The sequence below is a fragment of the Berghia stephanieae genome, chromosome 3 (genome assembly GCF_034508935.2).
Source record: "Berghia stephanieae isolate SIO BIC M18660-M18661 chromosome 3, UCSD_Bste_1.3, whole genome shotgun sequence".
In the NCBI taxonomy this organism is placed as follows: Eukaryota; Metazoa; Mollusca; class Gastropoda; order Nudibranchia; family Aeolidiidae; genus Berghia; species Berghia stephanieae.
This window is the reverse complement of record NC_088362.1, coordinates 38,720,652-38,745,725: the sequence shown is the minus strand read 5'-3', so window position 1 is coordinate 38,745,725 and position 25,074 is coordinate 38,720,652. Positions and strand designations below refer to the sequence as shown.

Genomic DNA, 25,074 nt, shown 5'->3' with positions numbered 1-25,074 from the left:
CACTCGAAGGAATACATTCAAATGTTTACAAATCACATATAATCTGTAAATAAATCATAATACAGTGCATAACAGACAGATCATTTACAAGACAAAAAAAATTAATCTCCCAAAACTAACGATACATTTGACTGTTTCCCTCCCATCTAGGGTATCTGACCAGGGCCAGAACAAAACCAAGCAAACTCATCCCAAGACAGAGACAGAAGCAAGTTGGAAAACAGATAAAGGGGGATAGAAGACACAGTAAAAGCCTCCCTGCCCACTATGGGAGGTCGGGAACCCCAACCAGTTATCATTATTATTATTAATCAGAAGAAGAAGAAGAAGAAGAAGAAGAAGAAGAAGAAGAAGAAGAAGAAGAAGAAGAAGAAGAAGAAGAAGAAGAAGAAGAAGAAGAAGAAGAAGAAGAAGAAGAAAGAAGACTATGATACTAATAATAATAATAATAATAATAATAATAATAATAATAATAATAATAATAATAATAATAATAATAATAATAATAATAATAATAATAATATTAATAATAATAATAATAATAATAATAATAATAAGTGAATTCAGTGAAATCCCAATCATGGTCGCCCAAATATAACTGGCGCTAAACTCCCGACAGCCTGTCTAAACGAATGTTGTTTGTATAATACATACTAAACACATTGTTCAATATAGGGTGCAGAGGATAAGTGTTTGATTTTATGAAATTAAAACAATAGTCTCATATTGTTATTGATGTTATTGTGGTTGAATTGTCTTTAAAACTTAATGTATTACTCTTTTTCAAAATAATCATGGTACTTGTATGCATGTGTAGTCCACCGATCACTGGTTAATCGTAGTCTTTATTATTTTATCACTTTAGCTTGGCATCATCCAGAATATGTGATTTTGACAGGTTGTTATGGATGGTAATTATAACATTAGGTCATTAAGTGATATTATTATTATTATTATTTTGTTTACAGCGTTTTAAAAGTCTTTCTTGGAATAATTGCCGAGCACCTCCACTTTTGTTACTATTTTAACGATCAGCTGATTTTCTTTTGCTTCAGAACGAGGCCTGGGCTTGGATTACATAGAAACAACACCGGTTATATTAGTCCAGTGCGTAGTGTGAACATGGGGGGTTTGTGCCATAGAGGAAAATAAACTACAGGAGAGAGCACTCAGCCAGTGATAAGTTATCGTCATGAAAAAATTGATAGTATGTTGGAGAGAGAGAATTTAGTTTATTAGTAGTCAGTATGTAGGAGGAAGAAGGATTAACTGCAATAAATAATTCTTTAATAAAAGAAAATTGAAAGATAGATTAAATTAAAATTGATCATTATTCAGGTTACTCCAATTCAAGATTTATTCCTATATTCATTGATTCGTTCTCCTTCTTCTTCTCCCTATTAAGTCTGTAACTTCAAATTTGAAGATTCTACAGACCACAGTATTTTTCTTTCTTTGCAGATGTGAGACTATTCCACTGTCTTAATGTTGATGGTATGAGCGAGTAAAAGTGGGTATCCACTCTTGAGAGGGGAACTATAAACTTGGATGATATTTGGTTGAATACCACCAAAGGTAATTTAACTTGATCGTTTAGGCCTTGGCAAAATAGACTAGGGCTGAGTAATAATAGCGTCCCAACTCACCTATTTTGATTCATTCTTACTCTGCATTTCCAAGCATGGGGAAGATGACTAATGACAAATTATAGTCCCAAAAAAAAAAAAAAAAAGTCACTATCAGTTTACATTAACCAAGCTCAACAGGAATCTAGGCTGTCTTTCTGGATGTATTAATTAAAAGGGAATAACTAATAGATAACCAAATGTTTGTGCCACTGAAGGGTTGTTACCAGTGACATCTATATATTATGAAGTCCTAGGTTGTTACCCTTGAGTTTTGGATAAGATAAACCTGGTCCCGGGGAGTTTATCTTCAGTGGACTGCAGTGTATAAATATCTGCGCAACCAGAATGTAGAGGTCAAGATTAAAATTAATGCGCAACCAGAATGTAGAGGTCAAGATTAAAATTAATGATACTAACTTCAATCAAAATTATATTCTCTGCATCTATTTCACAGAGGTAATATATGATTAATCCTCTTACCTTGGCCACCTCATTGACCCTTCGTAACATGTTCTTCATTTGGTCCTCCTCCTCAACAGTCATTGACTCCATCAATGACTGAAGTTTACCTGTCTGAAAGGTGAATGATAAAAATTTAATAGCTGATAACCTAATAGAATTCTTCATCCCACCTCAGTCAATCCTTCTTACGTCTCCTTTATTTTTTGTTGTTGTTGTTGTTGATGATTTCAAATCATTATTGCCTTACTTTTGATGGTAAGGTATCACCTGTTCACTATAACTGTTATGTGTAACCATCATCACATTGTGTAAAGAAATGTACACTGTTGTTTTGTACCGCACAACAAAAAGCAAAATCGTAAAATTATGAAGAAAAAAATTCAAATTCACATCATTTACAGCTTTAAATAGATGAAGCTCTTGACTGGAAGTAACTGAACTTCATTATGTAAATAAAAAAAACCCAATATAGCAAGTCCTCAAAGAAAATAATAAATTCAAAATATGCATATTTATTATTTCAATTAGACCATTCATTCATTCTTCAGACAGATGAATCACTATCACAATCACATTATCTCATTCATCCTGTTTTGTTGATAAAGAGGAAACATGAAATGTCCACAGTATTCATCTTCGTCTAATAAATTGAAGCTTACAATTCAATATTTATCGTTAGTTTTTAGACAGATAAAACAAAACAAATGGGAAAAACATATAACAGACCATTAATTATTTGCTATTTGGAAAAAATAAGATGAGTAAATGTGACTCAAAATCTTTTTTAATAATAATAATAAAGCTGAAAACTTATATCAAGAGCTATAACTCCAAGACAACAGACTCTTAGCGCTTAAATTACAAATTACTTTGGCTGAAACATACTCATTGACACACACAAGCACACACAAAAGAGATGCCAACTTTAAATTTGGCTCACAGGAATTTCAGACACCACTCTTAGGAATTTCATTGCCGAAAGAGGAATTTCCGCACACATAAAAGGGAATTGGGATGGCATTTGGCATTGTGTTTACATATTGTATAGTTCTAAATAGAAAACTAACTAAAACTATATTATGATGGTAGTGATGATGATGTGGTTGTTGTAGTAGTGCAAGTGATGAAGATGTGGTGGTAGTTGTAGTAGTAGTAGTGGTAGTGATGATGGTGTGGTAGTGGTGGTTGATGCAGTAGTTGTAGTGATGATGATGTGGCGGTGGTGGTTGCAGTAGCAGTAGTAGTGATAATGTGGTTGTGGTCGTTGTAGTAGTAGTGGTAGTGGTAGTGATGATGATGTGGTGCTGGTGGTTGTAGCTGTAGTTGTAGTAGTAGTAGTAGTGATGATGTGGTGGTGGTGGTATTAGTAGTAGTAGTAGTAGTAGTAGTAGTAGTAGTAGTAGTAGTAGTAGTAGTAGTAGTAGTAGTAGTAGTAGTAGTAGCAGTAGCAGTAGTAGTAGTAGTAGTAGTAGTAGTAGTAGTAGTGATGATGATGTGGTGGTGGTTGTAGTAGTAGTTGTAGTATTAGTAGCAGTAGTAGTAGTAGTAGTAGTAGTAGTAGTAGTAGTAGTAGTAGTAGTAGTAGTAGTAGTAGTAGTAGTAGTAGTAGTAGTAGTAGTAGTGATGATGATGATGATGTGGTGGTGGTGCTGGTGGTGGTTGTAGTTTAGTAGTAGTGGTAGTGATGACGATGAGGTGGTGGTTGTAGTAGTGATGATAGGATGATGATGTGGTGGTGGTGATTATAGAAGTAGTGCTACTGATGATGACGTGGTGGTGGTTGTAGTAGTAGTGGTAGTGATGATAATGTGGTGGTGGTGGTGGTTGTAATAGTAGTGGTAATGATGATGTGGTGGTGGTGGTGGTTGGAGTAGTAGTGGTAATTCGAAAATTAAACGAACTCACCTGTGATGTTTAATTGAAACTCTGACGAGTCCCAATTCCGAATGGGGAACAAATGAAGAATCACGCTGTGACTGTCAGGCTTTAACGCGTCAGAACAGACATACGGAACAAATGAAACGGGATGGGACACATACATACAAGTATAATCTATAACACTATTATCTTATAGTCTAATGAGTTTAGATGATATTTACCAATGGGTGGGCATTTGTTCCCCATTCGGAATTGGGACTCGTCAGAGTTTCAATTAAACATCACAGGTGAGTTCGTTTAATTTTCGAACTCTACCTCGTACCCCAATTCCGAAATGGGTTACAAATGAAGCTTTAAAGCGTTTGTCTGTTATGACGTAAATAATGAAATCCACGTAGCACTATAACTTGTTATTTATCCAGTACTGCCCTATTGAAATCCTTTTTCGTTCTCTCCACTGGCTTATGATAAAATTTTGTAAACGTGGTCTCTGACCTCCATCCTCCCGCTTTCAGTATTACATCAAGTGGAACTCCTTTTGTGGCCGCTTTGCTAGTAGATGCTGCCCGGGTGGAATGGGGCTTAAAAATACTGATATCAATGCCCGCTAACTCCATTGTCTTTTTTGTCCATCTCCTCAGGGTATCTCTAGAGATTGCTTCATGTGGCGGTTTTAGGTGTATGAATAATTGTTTAGAATTTCTTATAGATTTGGTTCTCTGAATATATTCTTTTATATAAGTAACAGTGCAAATTCTTCTATCTGGAGGATACGCTTTAAGCGTAAGATCGGATAAGTGGTGATGCGGGGTTGAAGTCTTTAATAAGGTGTGAATTTTAAAATTGATTTTGTTAAGTTTTATTTTCATTTCGTCTATTCGACCCGATAAAATTGTTTGTCCTCTCTGTCCGGTTGTGAGGAGCATAAGCATGTTAGTCTTGTAACTTAGGTCTTTGAGGCTTAAGGATTTACAGGGGGACAATTTTTTCAGGAAATCCAAAACTATATTAGGGTCCCATGTAGACACGGTCCTAGGTAAACTAGGAGCTTGGTGAAATATTCCTTTTAGATATCGCCTGATCATGGGGGTGACTACCAATTGAATTCTTTTCAGATTCTAATATGTCCAAACTGGCAATTGCTGATCTAGCTAAACATAAACTATTGTATCCCAATCCCGTCGAGTAAAGTTCGTGTAAGAATTTTAGTAGTGTTGATGCCAACGGCGGAAAGGGATTTTGACTGATTTTATTACAAAATACAAGCCATTTCCTGATGTATGTAGTATATTGTTTTCTGGTATTTCGTCGCCATGAATTGATAATGATTTCACTAATTTCTTCTGAAATGTTTGCACTTTGGAGAATTTCCCGGACAAGCGGCAGGCTATCATTCTGCTGTTGTGTAATATGGGGTGAACCTTCTGTTTTGTTACTGGATGATGAAGAAGGTTGGCTTTCTTTGGCTTTCTCCAATCTTTTATAAAACAAATTTCCATATTCGTTACCAGGGCAGACTGCAACTAGTGTTCCTATGATTTCCGCTAATTTTCTGATGGTAATAAATTCTTCACGAATGTAACGACAAAGATTTTTAATTTTTCTAATCTTTTCCTCTGTTGGTCTAATGGTCATTGTCTTTGAATTTAAGACAAACCCTAAATATGTAATCTCTTGGGTTGGTATAAGGCAAGACTTGTTGGTATTTATAGTGAAGCCTAGTTCATCAAATAGCTTACAAACTCTGTTACAAGCTCGTAAACAATCCAAATATGTTCTCCCCAATATGAGGGCATCGTCTATATACATAATTATGATAATGTTTTCGTCTCTCAGGCGAGCAAGTACTGCTTTTGTGATTTTTGTAAAAATCCGCGGAGCATCAGTGAAACCCATTACGAGTGAAGTAAACTCGAACTTTTCCCCTGAAAACATAAATCTGAAAAATTTTCTAGCTTTCTCATGTAGTGCAATACTGAAATAAGCATCTTTTAAGTCACATGAACAAGCAAAGTATTGTTCCTGAAATGAATAAATCGCCTCTTGAAGACTGCTCATTTTAAAATGTGTATATTTCACGTATTTATTGAAATGCTTAAGGTTGAGAATAATTCTAAGGTTCCCATTACTTTTAGTTCTAGCGAATATATTAGAATAAAATTGATTCTGGTTATCTTCGTCATCCCTGACTGCTTGGATAATATTTTTCTCTTTTAATTCTCTAACTTCTTTTTCAATTAGTATTCTTTCCTGTTCTGAAAATGTTATGCTTTTTGGTATAAAAGTTTGCACAGGGGTAAAACAAAGATCTGGGTAAACTCCCCTAATTTGGTTTAACACCCATTGGTCTTTAGTGATTTCCTGCCATTTCTGTATATATAATTTTGTTTTTCCCCCTGTGAAATTGTCTATAGTATTTTTAAATTCTAAACTTACGCTATTGTCTTCTTTTCCCTTCACTTGTCCTTGTTGTCCTAAAGTTAAATTTGGTTCTGTGAGAAGGGTTTCGTTCCTCCCCGTCCTCCTCTTGTTATCGGTCGCCATCTTCTCCCCCCTCTGCTTTTGTGGGTTCGGGATGGTGAGGGGTAAGGCATCCTCCCTTGACCATTTTTTGATTTTCCATCAAAGTGGAACGTGCCAGGTTTTGTCACGGCTTTCGAAAGCTTGTGGGTATCATTAATTGTCTTAATGCTTTCGTCTAAATTATCTCCAAAAAGGAACTCCGTTGATGTGCTTTCTTTCGGTTTGCACAATTCTCCACATTCTTCATTCAGAAAAGGCTTAAGTGCTTCTTTTCGAATTTGGCTGCAATTCGTATATACAGCTGATCCCACTCTTAACAAATCCGTGACTAATGGAGTCATTGCTTTTACCTCTATTACCCTCTTAGTGTCCTTTTCCTGGCTCCTTTTAACTAAGTCGCTCAGCAGTTTAGCCGTTATGGTTAAACTTTTGCTCATTAACAATTGAATGTTATTGATCGTCGTGTCCTTAGATTTTGCATAAGTAGGCAGTATACGCCATACTTGAGGGTTAATTCAAGGGATTCTGAGGTTGGGGGTGTTTTTAGGGCAAAGGTGTTTATCCAACACTTTCTTGATTTTTTCCGTTGACATTAGCGCACACTCCATTATTGACTATCTTTGCCACCGATTCGTGAATGTCTTCACCAAACGATTCCGGTACATTAAAAAACTGTTCCAGTTCTTTTATTTCATTATCAACTTCATCTTCGTCCTCACTTTCTTCCACCTCTTTTTCTTTCTCATCTTCGTATACCATATCATTTTCGAGAATCTCTAATTCGTCGAGGTCGCTGGTTGCGGTTATAGTGTGCGTGACTTTTCCCCCCTTTTCGATCTCATTCGGCTTTCGTTTCTTTGACGCCGGTTCACTGGAGTCGTGATTAGTCATTAATAGTTGCGTCAGTGACTTGAAGCCTTCGAGGCGTGGGTTTTAGCGTGGGTTTCCTTGCTTACCAAATGTGATGGCCCCTCATTAATTGTCTCAATTCCAATTGTTTTTGTTTTAGGTTCTAATTTTCTCATATGGTATGTTCTACTGTCTTTTTTGCATTCTCCATATTTACCCCTCTTTTTCTCTCCCGCGGGAGAAGAAATTGGGTTTTTTGTATGAGTTAACACTCCCTCAGGAGATGTTATGGGAACTGTTTTAGTTTTCTCCCCGCGGGGGTAGAAAGTTCCCTATTCAAATCTTCAACTTTATCTGGTTCCATTGTTTATTTGAAGTAATTAGACTTTTTTCCTCAAAAGTTTAAATCATTAAGCACCACTTTCACAGTGTTAATAATATGAGTTAACACTCCCTCGGGAGATGTTATGGGAACTGTTTAAGTTTTCTCCCTCGCGGGGGTAGAAAATTCCCTGTTCAAATCTTCAATTTTATCCTTTTATTCGAAGTAATTCTTTAAAAATGTTCCTCAAAAGTTTAAATCATTAAGCACCACTTTCAAAGTTGTTAATAATATACTCCACTGGGAATTGATATGTCACAGGTCTAATAAGAGATTAAAACTCCAATAAGAATAAGGAAAATTAACACAATGGTTTGCATTAAATAGACAAAACAAGACGCGTCCAGCCTTCTTGACAGTCGAACGTGAACTGACAGTCACGGCGTGATTCTTCATTTGTAACCCAATTCGGAATTGGGGTACGAGGTAGAGTTATGATGTGATGGTAGTGGTTGTAGTAGTAGTACGTGTAGTAGTAGTGATAGTGATGATGATGATGTGGTGATGGTTGTAGTAGTGGTGGTAGTGATGATGATGAGGTTGTTTATTTGTTGTTTGTTTTTAAGGGTTTTATGGCGCTTGCAACACATTTAGGTTATGTCAGCGCCAGTAAAAAGGAAGAAAATGGGAAAGTAAAAAGTTCTAGAATTACAATTAAAGCACCCAAGAAAAAGTAAGACATAGGGGAACTTGGAACAAATAGGGATCAGATGTCGATTCCAAGAGCATACTACCACTGTACTTAGTTGGAGATCACCAATAAGTCTCATAGGGACACAAGCACAAAATCAAACAAAGAGGAGTACACTCAAATGCTTATGTAATACATTCAAAATAACAAATATCATAATACATAACAGAGAGATGATTTACAAGGAAAAAAAATATCAGCTCCCAAAACAATGACTATGCATTTGACTGTTTCCCAGCTAGGACTCCGGCCAGGGACAGGACAAAACCAAGTAATCTCATTCCAAGACAAAGACAGAAAGCATGTTGGAAAACAGATATAAGGGGATAGAAGACACAGTATGTACCCCCCTGCCCACTATGGGATGTCAGGAACCCCACCCAGATGATGAGGTGGTGATGGTGGTTGTAGTAGAAATGGTAGTGATGATGATGTGGTGGTGGTGGTGGTGGTTGTAGTAGTAGTGCTACCCTAGAAAGAGAAGAGCTAACACTACTAGAAGGGACACCCCTTCTTTGGGCCATGGTTGTAGTAGTAGTGCTAGTGGTGATGATGTGGTGGTGGTTGTAGTAGTAGTAGTGGTAGTGATGATGTGGTGGTGGTGTTGGTTGTAGTAGGAGAGGTAGTGATGATAATGTGATGGTGGTGGTTGTAGTAGTAGTGGTAATGATGATGTGGTGGCGATGGTGGTTGTAGTAGTAGTAGTGGTGGTGGTGATAGTGATGATGATGTGGTGGTGGTGATTGTAGTAGAGTGGTAATGATGATGTAGTGGTGGTGGTTGTAGTAGTAGTGGTAGTAATGATGATGATGTGGAGGTGGTGGTGGTGGTGGTGGTGGTGGTGATTGTAGTAGAAGTGGTAATGATGATGTAGTGGTGGTGGTTGTAGTTGTAGTGGTAGTAATGATGATGATCTGGAGGTGGTGGTGGTGGTGGTGGTTGTAGTAGTAGTGGTGGTAGTGATGATGTGGTGGTTATAGTAGTAGTGGTCGTGATGATGATGTGGTGGTGGTGGTTGTAGTAGTAGTGGTAGTGATGATGATATAGTAGTGGTGGTTGTAGTAGTAGTTGTAGTAGTAGCTGTAGTGATGATGATGTGGTGGTGGTGGTGACTGTAGTATAAGTGGTAATGATGATGTGGTGGTGGTGGTTTGGTTTTTGTTTTTAAGGGTTTTACGGCGCTTGCAACACATTAAGGTCATATCAGCGCCAGTAAAAAGGAAGAAAATGGGATAGTAAAAAGTTCTAGAATCACAATTAAAGCACAAAAGAAAAGGTTTGACAAAGGGGAATCGGTTCAAATAGGGAACAGACGTAGATTCCAAGAGCACACCGTCAAAGTACTTAGTTTGAGATCACCTAAAAGTCTCATCCAGACACAAGCACAGGTCCCAACTAAGAGGAATACACTCAAATGTTTATCAATCATATAATATAATATGTAAACTAAACATAATACAATGCATAACAGAGAGATGATTTACAAGGAAAAAAATATAATCTCCCAAAACTGTAACTATACATTCGACTGTTTCCTCCCAACCGAGGAACTCCGGCAAGGATCAGGACAAAACTAAGTAATCTCATTCCAAGACAATGACAGTAATGACAGGAAACAATTGGAAAACGGATAGAAGACACAGCATGTACCTCCCTGCCCACTATGGGAGGTCAGGATCCCCACCCAGGTGGTGGTAGTGGTTGTAGTAGTAGTAGTAGTAATGATGATGATGTGGCGGTGGTGGTGGTGGTTGTAGTAGTAGTGGTGGTAGTGATGATGTGGTGGTTATAGTAGTAGTGGTCGTGATGATGATGAGGTGGTGGTGGTGGTCGTTGTAGCAGAACCTGTAGTGATGATGTGGTGGTGGTGGTTGTAGTAGTAGTGCTAGTGGTGATGATGTGATGGTGGTTGTAGTAGTAGTAGTGGTAGTGATGATAATGTGATGGTGGTGGTTGTAGTAGTAGTAGTAGTAGTAGTGGTGGTGATATTGATGATGATGTGGTGGTGGTGATTGTAGTAGAAGTGGTAATGATGATGTGGCGGTGGTGGTGGTTGTAGTAGTATAGACCTGTAAATGAGCTCTATAAAAATTGACTGAAACTCTTCGTAATTCGTACCGTAAAACGGGGTTACTTTGCACATGGGGGTTACTTTGCACAAGTACGAGGATCAATGCGAATGTTTTCATGGAAGAAGGAAAAGTTATCTAGTAATTGTCTAAAATACTCTTATGCGTTGGGGGATAATTAAGTCCCTACTTTCAGTTCTTTGCACTGACATAAAGCTATCTACAACTTCAAGAAGCCACTTTTTAAATCATCAACTTAAAAAGGACAAATTGGGTAAGTGCAAACTTTATGATTTACCTGTAAAACTTAAATACTCTTTTCCATTGTAACCTGTGTTTAATTATCAGAAATATGATAAAGTAGATGAGTTATTATGAAATTCATCGTTTTCTTCGTCTCAGGTTAGCTGACAACTGGTGTGTGCAAAGTTACCCCAGGGTTTGGTAACCGTGAATGGGGTTGTGAAAAGTCACACAGAGCTACAATATATTCATTTTCTTTCACACTCAACCACAAATAATATTAAGTAACAGTTATTCTCAGGGGTTACTATTGTTATAAAAAGGTGAAACATTATTTATTATTGGCATACAAATAAATATTCTTTGTATTCTCTCAATTTCGTTGCAAAATACTAGACAACATTTTCAAGTTTTAATTCTTGAAATTGCGTTTCATTACTCGTTATTCAAGAAGGTGTTTTAGATTGTGATTTAATAAACATTCCTCTTTCTCCTCAGAGAAACTTTACTCCGTGGAACTCCAAATGGGTCGAACACACAAAAGAAAACCAGCAAGCCGCAGATATAAAGACTACAGCGAGGAAACTCTTCTTCAAGCTGTGAATGAATGCGAGCATGACAGCGTCAGAGCAGTCACCAAAAGACACAACATTCCTTTTCGGACCCTGTACAACAAAATTAACGGTCGTCATAAAAAAGATTGTGGTAGACCAACTGTGTTCACTCATGAGGAAGAAGAAGAAATGGCACAAAATATCGTCACGTGTGCAGACTACGGAATGCCACTTGATAAGAATGAAATTAGAATGATGGTATCTCTGCACTTGAAACACATCAATCGGACCGTGCCAGCGTTTAAAAATAACATCCCTGGTTCTGATTGGGTCAATTTATTCATCAAGCGCCATGAAATCCTTTCTGACAGACTTTGTCAGAACATTAAGAGGAGCCGTGCGGAAGTTCGTGCTGAGGACATAAAAAAGTATTTTTCGAGACTGAGGATATCTCTTCAGGATGTTGACCCATCTAACATTCTGAATTTTGACGAAACAAACTTGGCAGACGAACCTGGTCTAAAAAAATGTGTCTTTAGGAGAGGAGTCAAATACCCAGAGAGGATTATTAATCATTCGAAGGGGAATATAACCGTTATGTTTGCTGGTACAGCAAAGGGTGAAACTCTGGCTCCATTTGTGGTGTACAAAGCAGAGCACCTTTGGGAATCTTGGTGCAATGGAGGACCGAAAGGCACACGCTATGCTCGTAGTAGTAGTGGGTGGATGGATAGCACCAATTTTGAAGAGTGGTTTCTTTCTATCGTTGTGCCTTGGGCTCGTAAAAGAGAGGGAGACAAAGTGATGATTGGAGACAATTTAAGCTCTCATTTAAGCCCAAATGTGTTGAGAAAATGTGAGGAGGAGAACATTCGTTTTGTATTTCTTCCACCGAACAGTACCGACAAGTGCCAGCCACTAGACGTGTCTTTCTTTGCCCCAATGAAGAGGCACTGGCGTGCGATCATGGAGAACTATAAAATGAAAGTGCCGTCTGCTACTTCCCTGAGTAAAGACAAATTTCCTGGTCTCTTACGTCAGCTTATGGACAAAAATCCATAGAATCGAAATGAATAGTAAACAACAAGCTCACTTGAGCAAAACAATGGCAGAAAACTAATTTGCGAGGGAATTAATTAGACTACTTACCATTGTTTCTTATAATTAGGTACCCAATCAGTGAAGAAACTAGAAACGGTCAACCAGTTTGTTTACAATATGAGACAATCGAGATGTGCTTGTAGCAATCATTCAACTTTTTGGATGTGAAGGTAACGCACTTCCGGCGTTCTTCTTCATACTTTTACTGTCCTCCAGGTAAATGTTGTCAATTTTGGCTTAGACGAAACAGTGATATCTATCGCTCAGCGGCTCAGTTAAAACTGGCTAACATGGGTATCACGACAGGTTTGGAAAGTGAAAAAATAATTTCCCGAAGGCTGTGTGAAATTACACTGGGATGTGTTCAGACACGACAATTCTAAAAAGCGTCACTTAGCCTTGGCAATATATCCAACATTAATATAAAAGGCCCATGAGCTATGCGTAGTGCTGTGGAACATTTCTAATTAAGTTTACAGTCATTCGACTGCGATTCATGAATTCTTTCTTTATTCAATTCTTTCTTTCCTTTTTAAAAATATTTGAATTTGACGAATTGACTGAGAATTTACAGGTCTAGAGTAGTAGTGGTAGTAATGATGATGATGAGGCGGTGGTGGTGGTGGTGGTTGTAGTGATGATGTGGTGGTTGTGATGATGATGTGGTGGTGGTGGTTGCAGTAGTAGTGGTAGTGATGACGTTGTGGTTGTGGTAGTTGTAGTAGTAGTGGTAGTGATGATTTGCTGGTGGTTGTAGCTGTAGTTATAGTGATAATGATTTGGTGGTGGTGGTTGTAGTACTGTTAGTTCAGATGAGGTAGTATTGGATGTAGTAGTAGTAGTGGTGGTAGAGATGATTATGTGGTGGTTTTGTTTTTGTTTTTAAGGGTTTTACATCACTTGCAACACATTAAGGTCATATCATCCAGTGTTAGTCTCGGTCCATGAATCAGACACCATTAGAGTATGACCAATCAAAATATGGGATTAATGGCTCTCCCCCAACCTCGCTCAAACAAATATACCTGGTTGTTTACAAATAAGAAAATGAATGAAATTGATGTTAATTGGCTCTGTTTTTTGTTGCTATTTAATTTTATTTTTAGACTCCTAAGTGGATTATTGTTTCTCACTAGACAAACTCTCAATGCTACACATTGTTTTGTGTGTGGATACAATTGATCACACGGGAACTATTCATATATTTATTTACATTTTTATATCTTTAAGTTTATACAGATCAGTGTATTGCAGAGATAGCATACATATCAGTGATTAGCTTTACATCAAATATGTAGTGCTCACTGAACTAGTAAAAATCAGTCACTGGATTTCAAATTCAACTCTTTAACCGAGTTAAGTAATCAGACTTGTATATGCAGACATAAGTTTATAATGTTACTGAATTTAAGTGACATAAACAGTTCATTGACTAACCATAAGATTGGGCACAACCAAAAGCTTGGACAAAGATCGGTTGATTTCAAGCAGATTACTCCAGTCTAACAAATCTATCTCTGATCTGGTACATATAGGAAAAACACAAAACATACATTGTTTTCTGGAGTTTTGCTTGTGATATTTTTCTGTCATATCAGCAAAAATTAAAAGAAGATAGGATTTCAAAGATTTCAGATTTCACTTACAAACATCAAAGAAAACAGAAGAAAAAGGGGACTAATTTATACTCAGAACAGACCAAGCTCCGAGAAGATCTATCTGTGTCTGTGTTAAACCCATGAAAAGTTCCATCTAGACATGGTTCATAGGATTTCCAACAAAAAGCATACAGCACAAAATTTAATAATGTTACTTCATTTATCTATTTTACAAAAGAAACCAGACAGTTTGCTTCCTCGTATAGTTTGATACTGGTTGGGACACATACAGCGACCTACACATATTTGGATAATAGACTAAACGAACTTTTTTTTTGGTGGATGATTTATTGAGTTTGTGATAACTATTGAAAAGTCGCAGATATTTAAAACCAGTCATTCAAAATATTGAGTTTGTGAAATTGAGCACAAAATTAGAAGTAGCACACATCATGTACTTAATTCATCAATGTAAGTTGATGGACTGTTCCTGCAGGTATAATTCAAATTGTATTTAGTCTGTTGAGCAATTCATTGGAGTATGTACAGCATTCTTGTTTTTCTTAACTTTCTCTTCATAAAATCCCACATGTGTCAGGTGGTACAGCTGGCCATCAGTTCATCACCCTTACATTTGAGTTGTTTACGTAAGCAGATTTTTGTCCTGCTCTAGTGCTGAAGTGTTATCATACTGGAATGTCACCATAGATTATTCTGATTCTGAATAAACTGTACAACGATTGGTTCAAGAATATCACTGATGTATAAGTCTGTCTTGAGTCTTTTATTGATATGTACTTGCTCAGTTTTTTTCCACCACCAATTTTCCCTCCCCACACTTTTACGTCACATATCATTGATTTGTTACTCCAATCATAGTTTCGTCAATTCAATGAAGCATTCACCTCGACGTCAATATCACGAAATTTGTGAAATCAACTTTAACAAAGTGATTCGCCTGTAAGCAAAACACTGTCCCATAATATTTTATCCCAGTACTGATCATCACATGCCCTTCTTAGACGAGGATCTTTGTGTAAAGGCATCAGCTTTGATCTAATTACGGGTGTATGACATCTCAAACCATGCCCACTGAACCAACAACAATTTGTTTGTCCAGTAACGTTCAGTCCCAACCAAATGAAAGATTCCCCATTCTGATGCACTGTCAATATGTTACTATCCTCTTCACAAAAGTTTCTCTTAGTCTGCCAGTTTTCCTTCCATATCACACAGTAACAGTAACAGCAAACAAATAATGGCATGCAAGCTTGGTGATATCAAATCTCTTGGCTGCTTCAGATATGCTTAAGCCTGTTTGAAGCTACCCAATGAGGTGTGCACGAACGTCCACAAATAGCTGACACATGACAAGACACTGGTGTGCATTTACAACTTATAACTTTGGTACCGACCTGTCTGGCGGTCCACATTGTCTCTTCACTTGCGTCAATAAAGGCATGCAATACATGAAGAGAAAGACAAATCTGTCTTCTTCTTGAAAATATAGCCCATGTACAAATGTGGCTTTTTTTCTTTTGTTATATCATAGCAAATACAAACTGTCTAGTTTCTTTATATATATATTTTTATATATAATTATAAAAACAAGAACCATGAAATGATAATGCTCAACTTTTTGATAAAAGGGGCTATTTATAAAATATTTCAAGTATAATAATGATTAACTTCTATAATATTGTTTCGAGCATTCACTCTCATCAAGAAATGAATCTACGGAAAGTGAAGTCGTTATTGTTGTTACAATTTTCACTCCCTGTAGATTGCCCAAAGAAAAATGCATGAAACAGATCTGTAGGAAATAATAATTCATATATTTTATTTATATATATTAATGCTCCTTTAATAATAAAGTCAAGCACTTTTATTTTGTGGTTTATATTTTATATATTATATATATATATATTATATATATATATATATATATATATATATATATATATATATATATATATATATATATATATATATATATATATATATATATATATATATATATATATAAAATATATATATATATATATATATATATATATATATATATATATAAAATGAGTAAAATCAACTCACCAACAATATGGCCATTTCAACACCGAGGCATCTCTTCAGTTGTCAGTTGTGCATTATTTATCCATGGAGAGCAGATATGACAGTCACAACAAATACTGGCAAACAATTTCTCACTCTCATTGATAAATAATTCCCCCAGAACAACCGGCTCCATAAAATAATCAGACCTGTCTACTTCAAAATTTAAAAATTCCTAACTTTTAGGTGATAAAAATTGTAATCGCTATGCATGGTTAATTTTACAAATCAACAATTTACCCTCATAAGGATAAGATGAGACTTGAAAGTCATTAAAATTATGCACTCTTGCATCAACTTTTATTTTCAATATATTTTAATGACTTAGAAATGTTCATGAAGTTCTGAAATTGGAGCCAAAATTTCGTAATTAAACTAATTTTTCGTAGCACTAGGCAGGTCTGAATAAAAATAAGCTACAGCTGCCTATATATCATGAAGCAGATAATCACAAACCACAACCCACAACAAGCAAATTCTAACTAACCCCGATGATAAAAGCACATTTACAAAATAAATCTTAAGTTATTCTGATGTCCTGAACAAATTCTATTGAAATAAAGAAACAATTCCCTATTCTGCCATGTGCTAGGCAGGCAGGTACAATGATCAATATGGACCAAATATAATGAGACATAGATAATGATATGCACAGGAAAAGTATAAGATTATATGGAACACAATAGACAGTGCACAAGGCAAGAACGATAACTCAATTAGTAATCGGACATCAGATGATTACAATTTACAAAATAAATCTAAGTCATTCTGATGTTCTGAACAAATTTTATTGAAATAAAGAAACAATGCCCTAAATAAAGAGCTGAATATAAAATGCAAGTGTGTTAACGTGAACTAAATGGTAGACAAAATGCAACAATTGTTATGATAAGGTATTAGCAGAGACGCCAACTTTAAATTTGGCTCACAGGAGTTTCAGACACCACTCGTAGGAATTTCAATGCCGAAAGAGGAATTTCCGCACACAAGAAAAAGGAATTGGAATGGTATTTGGCATTGTGTTTACATATTGTTTTTTTTTTTGTTTAGATGCCTTTCGCGTCTCGACCGAAAGATCGGGTCGCCTTGGCTGTTTCCAGTATTTCCTGTGTGAGGTGTCTCCAATATTGCCGGTCATCTGCTAGGGTTCTCAGATTTTCAAGGTCCCCTGCCGTTATGAGACTAATGCTTTGTCCAAGTGTTGTGAGGTTTTTGTTTAGGATCACAGGGAGTGTTGTGATCGGTCTTCCTCTGAAAAGGTTCCCGTGTTTTTGAAAGTATCCCGACATGGCTTGGTTAGCTGGTATGTTTTTGTCCCTGCGTAGTATGTGACCGAAAAGTTGCCATCGTTGTTGTAAAATGTCAAGGGAGATTGGTCTTTCTTTTGTGATCTTATAGAGTGATTCATTTGAGATCTTTTTTGGGTATTTGATGTCCAGTACCCTTCTTAGCTGTGTGCGATGGAAGGCATCCAGATGTTCTTCTTCGGATTTTGTCAACGCCCAAGTGCCGCAGTTATACAGAAGTACCGGTTTTACAAGAGCACGGTACAGTTTCAGTTTGGTTTTTCTCTTTATTTTGTCACCTCTAATCCATACATTGGTGAGTTTACTGAGTGCGGCGTTTGATAGCTGTTTTCTTCTTTGTACATCCTCGGTGTCTCCAATTAGTGAGCCTACTTTCTTTGTTCTTTTCCATTCCTCTTTGTTCCTCGATATTGTTGTAAATTCGGTTTTATTGGCATTGACTTGGAGGTTATATTTCATGAGGGTATTTTGTATGATGTCTATATTTGCTGGTGTTGATCCAATAAAATCGACATCATCTGCATAGGCGATTTCTCTAGGGATTGCATTCTCAATATACATATTGTATAGTTCTAAATAGATAACTGATTAGGATTATATTATGATACATAAACACATTGCCAAATACAATCCCAAAGTTTCCTTATTTCAAATGAAGTAAAGCACCAAAACCTAATGGTAGAGATTGTAGTACTGGTGGTAGTGAGGATGATGTGGTGTTGGTGGTTATTGTAGTAGTGGTAGTAATGATGAAGATGTGATAGTGGTTGTTGTTGTAGAAGTAGTTGCAGTGATGATGATGTGGTGGTGGTATAGTTGTTGTAGTAGTTGTGGTTGTGATGATAATGATGTGGTGGTGATTGTAGTAGTGGTGGTAGTGATGTTGATGTGGTAGTGATGGTGGTTGTAGTACAAATGATAGTGATGATAATGTGGTAGTGGTGGTTGTAGTAGTGGTGGTAGTGATGATGATGTGGTGGTGGTTGTAGTAGTAGTGGTCGTGATGATGATGTGGTGCTGGTGGTTGTGTTAGTAGTGGTAGTGATGATGATGTTGTAGTGGTGGTTGTAGTAGTAATAGTAGTAGTGGTAGTGATGATGATGTGGTGGTGGTGGTTGTAGTAGCAGTGGTAGTGATGACGATGTGGCGATGGTGGTGGTAGTTGTAGTAGTAGCAGTGGTGATAGTGAAGAAGATGAGGTGGTGGTGGTGCTTGTAGTAGTAGTGGTAGTGATAATGATGTGGTGGTGTTTGTAGTAGTGGTGGTAGTGATGATGATGTGGTGGTGATGATGGTTGTAGTACAAATGGTAGTGATGATGAACTGGTAGTGGTGGTTGTAGTAGTAGTGGTAATCATGATGTGGTGGTGGTGGTTGTAGTAGTAGTAGCAGTAGTGATGATGTGGTGGTGGTTGTAGTAGTAGTGGTAACGATGATGTGGTGGTGGAGGTTGCAGTAGTAGTGGTTGACTTGATGATGTGGTGATGGTGGTTGTAGTAGTAGTGGTAGTGATAATATGGTGGTGGTGGTTGTAGTAGTAGTGGTTATGATGATGTGGTGGTTTTGGTGGTGGTTGTAGTAGCAGTAGTGGTAGTGATGATGGTGGTTGTAGTAGTAGTGGTAGTGATGATGTGGTGGTGGTGGTGGTTGTAGTATTAGTGGTAGTTGCAGTGATGATGATGTGGTGGTGGTGGTTGTAGTAGTAGTAGTGATGATGTGGTGGCGGTGGTTGTAGTAGTAGTGGTAGTGATGATGTGGTGCTTGTAGTAGTAGTGGTAGTGATAATGATGTGGTGGTGTTTGTAGTAGTGGTGGTAGTGATGATGATGTGGTGGTGATGATGGTTGTAGTACAAATGGTAGTGATGATGAACTGGTAGTGGTGGTTGTAGTAGTAGTGGTAATCATTCATGTGGTGGTGGTGGTTGTAGTAGTAGTAGCAGTAGTGATGATGTGGTGGTGGTTGTAGTAGTAGTGGTAACGATGATGTGGTGGTGGAGGTTGCAGTAGTAGTGGTTGACTTGATGATGTGCTGATGGTGGTTGTAGTAGTAGTGGTAGTGATAATATGGTGGTGGTGGTTGTAGTAGTAGTGGTTATGATGATGTGGTGGTTTTGGTGGTGATTGTAGTTGTAGCGGTAGTGATGATGTGGTGGTGGTGGTTGTAGTAGTAGTAGTGGTAGTGATGATGGTGGTTGTAGTAGTAGTGGTAGTGATGATGTGGTGGTGGTGCTTGTAGTAGTAGTGGTAGTGATGATGTGGTGGTGGTGGTTGTAGTAGTAGTGGTAATGACGATGTAGTGGTGGTTGTAGTAGTAGTGGTGATGATGATGTGGTGGTGGTTGTAGTAGTAGAGGTCGTGATGATGATGTGGTAGTGGTGGTTGTAGTAGTAGCTGTAAAGATGATGTGATGCTGGTGGTTGTAGTAGTAGTGGTATTGATGATGATGTGGTAGTGGTGGTTGTAGTAGTTGTGGTAGTTGCAGTGATGATGATGTGGTGGTGGTGGTTGCAGTAGTAGTGGTAGTTATGACGATGTGGTTGTGGTGGTTGTAGGAGTTGTGGTAGTTGCAGTGACGATGATGTGATGGGGGTGGTTGCAGTAGTAGTGGTAGTGATGACGATGTGGTTGTGGTGGTTGTAGTGGTAGTGGTAGTGATGATGATATGGTGGTGGTGGTTTTAGTAGTAGTGGCAGTGATGTGGTGGTGGTGGTTGTAATAGTGATGGTAGTTGTGATAGTGATGATGATGTTGTGCTGGTGATTGTAGTAGTAGTTATGATACTGATGATGATGTGGTGGCGGTGGTGGTTGTAGTAGAAGTGGTAGTGATGATGATGTGGTGGTGGTGGTTGCAGTAGCAGTGTAGTGATGATGGTTGTAATACTAGTACTAGTGGCAGTGATGATGGTGTGGTGGTTGGAGGGGGGGGGGGGGGGGGGGGGGGGATATCCTTGGAACAAATTGACCTCACCGGAATTTGACGGAAGTTGACCGGAGCCCGGAATTTTTTGCTCAAGACCGGAGATTTTTCCGGTGAAACAAACCAGAGTTTTAGCATCACTGGTTATTAGTTACGAATGGAAATCGCTTTCCTTTGATAACATCGAATCTGTAAAGTTATCTGATGGGAATGGATACACATAACGATCATAAACACATCTTGGGTTTTCCACCGCCCAATCTGGCGTGTGACCTCTGGATCGTTGCCTTTTTCACAGACGCTGTCGCTACTGTGGGGCAAAAAGAGCAGGGTGTGAATTTATTAGCAAACCCTGCTTCAGCTATCGAATCTCTAAGGACAAGAGAGAGCGCGTTTGCAGTTAGACCACGATAAGGAGTTTGAAGGGAGATAAACGTAGGGCGTTGTGTGGGGCCATGTCTCACGTTCTATCTAGGTTATTTTCAGACATTCCACAGGGTCACTTAGTACACTCCGTGACGCCTGTAGCCATACTTCGAATCCATCTCTCTGTTTGTCATTTTTAATCCCAAAAAATATGATAGTCGCAGAACTGTCATCATTAAATGTGATATTGTTTCGCTTAAAATTCAAGTCTGAAGGGCGGCACATAGCACAAAGGGCAATCAGAGTAATCGCCTTCTGTCTTAATTTCTTTAATGATAAGGCTGAGTTCTCTCCCCATGATTCTATAAGCTCAACTAGAGGTTTAATTGGCATAATAGGTGTTCTACCTTTTGCTTCAGTAGTGTGTACCTTTACCAACGCCTGTTTCAGGTGTTGTAATTCTGGGGAAGGTGTACCAATGCCCATGGTGATGCCTAAGTGTCCCATCGCCGATAATATGGAGGTTAGCATAGAACCAGGTCTTTGCCAGTGTTCTGCTTTTTCACTAATAAAATCAGCACACAATGCCCAACACTTATCTGCTGCGCAAGGAAAGTCATAGTTCCTGTCCCTACAATACTGGTAAAACATTGCAATATATTTGTTGTACATATTTATTGTGGATGGGGCTAAAAAATTGTGATAACACGCTGCTGCCTTAACCGACCACTCTAAGGTGTTTGTTAAATAATGCTCCCACCTATCCTCCAAGCAAACAGATGCCAATTGGGATTTTTTAGAGGTTCTGGTTTTTTGTTTGTCAGTGGGATGCAGATTTTTCCACTTTTTGGCAGTTTTAGGGGCTGACAAATGCTTATCTTTGACAGCTTTTGGAACCAATTTTGGGCTGGCCAAATCGGGCAGATCAATGTGGCAATCGCTTTGTCAGTAATTATTTTGTCTATAACCCGGTTCATGAATGAAAAGGGGGGATTTATAAAATTGTTCCACCCTTTCCAGGGTTGACTGAATGCGTCTACCCCTGAACGGATCGAACCAACGGCTGTTGTATGTCGGTAGTTGTGTGCTTGCCATACTGGCGAATCTGTCGACCAAGAAGGGCCCCCATTTGGTGTTGAGGAATTGGAAAATACGGGGTAGCAGTTCCACTCGCATGGGGACGTACATCTGCTGAGACCATCGGCTGTGATGTTTATCACCCCTTCTAGATATTGTGCTTTAATGTCGATATTGTGCTTGACCGCGAAATGCCAAATGTTTGTGGCTATTTCCGACAATTGTCAGGTATGAAACCGTTGCCACATTGTCTGACAGAATTTGTACTGTTCGCCCTTTTACAACATCTTTGATAGAATGCAAAGTAGTTACGTACACTGCTAGAATTTCCCTGTAGTTTGAACATCGTTGGGAAATGTAAGGTGGCCAAAAACCTTGTGTATAATAGTTAGAGTTAAATATGGTACCCCCGTAACCTGTTTTTGATGCATCTGTTGCTAATTGTAAGGTGGGTTCATCAGATTTAACAGTAGGATGTGCTCTACCATTCCAAGCTGAGAGTGATTCATGCCACAATTCTAAATCATGAAAAGATGCATTATCAATACAAAGTTAGTCTTGCCATGACGACCGAGATGTCAATAGTCTATATAAATTTCTTAGTAGTAATTTGGCTGGCAAAATGGCCCTGGTCATAGATACGCACTGGCCACAAATGCGGGCTATAGTTCTAGCTGAACCTTTTCCTTTTACCGCTTTAAGTCTCTTTTTAATTTTTGTATCCTTTCTGGTGGAATCTCAATTAAAATTGCCTCGTTATGTGCCTTTGAGTACGTATCTATGACAAAACCAATGAATTGTTTACTGCTGGATGGATCCAATGCTGATTTTTAAAAATTAATTTGCCAGCCTAATTTTCCTAGCACATCAATGACTAAATCTCTATCATGGAATATTTTATCAGCATGACTGCTAAGTAAAAAATCATCCACATTTGCCACTACTCGAAGACCTTTCTGTCTTAGTATTTGAATTACACAACGTATAATTTTTAAAAAGATATATGGGCTAAAATTAGCCCCAAATGGAAGTACGATAAATTTGTAATAAGTATTATCCCATTCGAAACCTAGGTATTGAATAAATTCCTCATTCACTGGGACATGATAAAATCCGTTTTTTATGTTGAATGTAACTAAATGGTCTTTGTGATTCACTACTTATAGCACTGAATTAATGTCCTCGTAAAGAAACTTTTTGGGACTACAGAAACTGTTCAACTCTCTTAAATCTATTATTGGTCTGTAAGAACCATCCTTTTTTGGAACTGCATTAATGGGTGATATTACAGTGGGTTTTTCCGCTCATTGAACAATACACTGCTGTTCACAGAGTGTTCTTATTTCTTTTTCTATGAATAGTTTTTCATCCTCTGTAAATTGTTTGTTTGTGTGTGAATGAATCGGTGTAGAAGGCACCTGGTTAAAGGGAGGGGAACACCATTTTCGATCCAGTCTAATACCGTTGTTGATGACGTGGCTTTTTTCCCATTCAGCTATACAGTTGTGAAGTGAGGCCCCCACAAATGTTCACATCTGAAGAAACGGGACAACTTTATTGAGCAGGATGGGCGTGGGGGAGGGGGGAACAGGGTGAGTTGTGGTAAGGATAAGAAACAGTTGTGCTGCAAAGTGAAATGGGGAAAGATTCACATGTCACGTGTGTCGCGCGCTGACTGGCTATAGTATGGTTGTCGAGGGAAGTGTGTAGGGCGTTGAAAGAACGCAAATCCTCGACTGTTTCCACGAAATGGATGGGGGTTGTTGAAACGGGGCCTGTTGTAACGTCTATTGCTTCTATTTGAAACTGAAGCAAGCTCTGCCGCGATGCGAATATGAATGTGAAAGCTGCTGTATTCCAAGTTGGTATAAAGCCTCGAAGTTTCGTCGTTGAATGAACTTTTGACGATATTTGCGTATTCGCTCTGAAGGAATGAGGACGAAGCAGAGATTGGTAAACAAAGCGTTCATACAATCCTCTGAAACAATGTACGAAGCGTCAGGATTTTTAGGCACCGTGAACAGTAGCTTTAATGCTGTCTCTGTATATCTGGCTGATTTTGACAATACCTTTAAAGCAGGTTTATTTTCTTGTTTCACTCCCGTGGGAGAATCATTTACTTTTAACCAGGGAGGCAGGATAACTTTCGACACATAGTGATGAATTTCCTAGAACTCCATTTGAACATCAGCTGCACTAGCAGTGTTGGTGGCGCTACTACTGCTAACGGGACTGTTGTCAATGTCTTGATTAGATAAGAGTTTTCTTTTGTCAAAACTTTTGAGGAGGTTAGTTATTGTCTCCAAATTGTGCTCTTTTTTCACTTCTGGACGAGTTTCAGCTTCTACCTTTTCTGCCATAACAGCAACGAAAATAAAATTTAATAATCAAGTCGTGTGTCACAACGAGATTTTAACTAGAGATAGACATTTGCATTTTGTCGAAATTAGGTCACAGGGATGTAAATTTAAGTGTTACTCTGCCTACCGTAGTTGTATGTCCAAATTCGAAACTACAGAAGTTAATATTATAAACACATTTCAATTTTACAACCTTAGAATACAACAATGAGGTTTGAAATCACTTTAAAGTTCAATTATCCGTGGAAATGCGACCTGCCTGCGAAAGTGCACAAGGCAAGAACGATAACTCTACACACTCAACGTGTGTAGGTCAAATTAGTAATCGGACATCAGATGACTACAAACAACCAATTGCAACTGCAGGAAAAAGAACAATTGCCCCTTACAAAAGGTCATCATCTATAAAGCTGACATAATCCCCAGCAACACTATGGCACAATACATTGGCAGCACAGAGCCACCATTCAAAACCAGATATAACAATCACAAAATGACCATGAAAAACGAAGAAAGAGCCAAGAGTGCAAAATCATCAATGCACTACTGGGATCAAATAATGCAAACAAAACGGCAACAGTAATATGGGAGATTGTCAATAAAAAGTAGTCCCTATCGATGTGAAACAAGAAAGTGCAATCTGTGTCTCACTGAAGAAATGGAAATATATTTAAACAGTCATAAACATAAACAGATCCGAACTTATGACAAAGTGCAGATACTAAAACAAATTAAAATTAATAGCACAACCCCCCCCCCCCCAACCTCCCAAATTTCCTCTTTCCTCAATATTCCCATTCGACCACCTTAAAGCCCACACCCTCCCATTCCTTCATCCCCCCCCCCCCACCATCTTTCCCCCAATGTAACAGCTCCCTCCTTCCCCTCCCCACCATTTCTTTTTCTCATTTCAAAGAACGTACACACCCATTCACACCATCTTGCTCCTTTACGCGCC

At 38.1% G+C, this 25,074-nt stretch overlaps 1 protein-coding gene and 1 pseudogene across 4 annotated transcripts in view; both read right to left on the bottom strand.

Moving 5' to 3' along the window:
* Nucleotides 1-25,074, bottom strand: part of LOC144967693 (proline dehydrogenase 1, mitochondrial-like) — a 99,885-nt gene that overhangs the window by 37,346 nt on the left and 37,465 nt on the right. For all 4 annotated transcript variants that reach the window (XM_078905233.1, XM_078905232.1, XM_078905235.1 and 1 more), the window contains exons 7-8: nucleotides 13,818-13,902; nucleotides 2,109-2,201 (exon numbers count right to left, since the gene is read on the bottom strand). In XM_078905233.1, the coding sequence (XP_078761359.1) occupies nucleotides 2,109-2,201; nucleotides 13,818-13,902 (178 nt within the window). The remainder of the gene's footprint in view (nucleotides 1-2,108; nucleotides 2,202-13,817; nucleotides 13,903-25,074) is intronic.
* LOC144966895 (uncharacterized) lies at nucleotides 20,461-24,116 on the bottom strand (annotated as a pseudogene).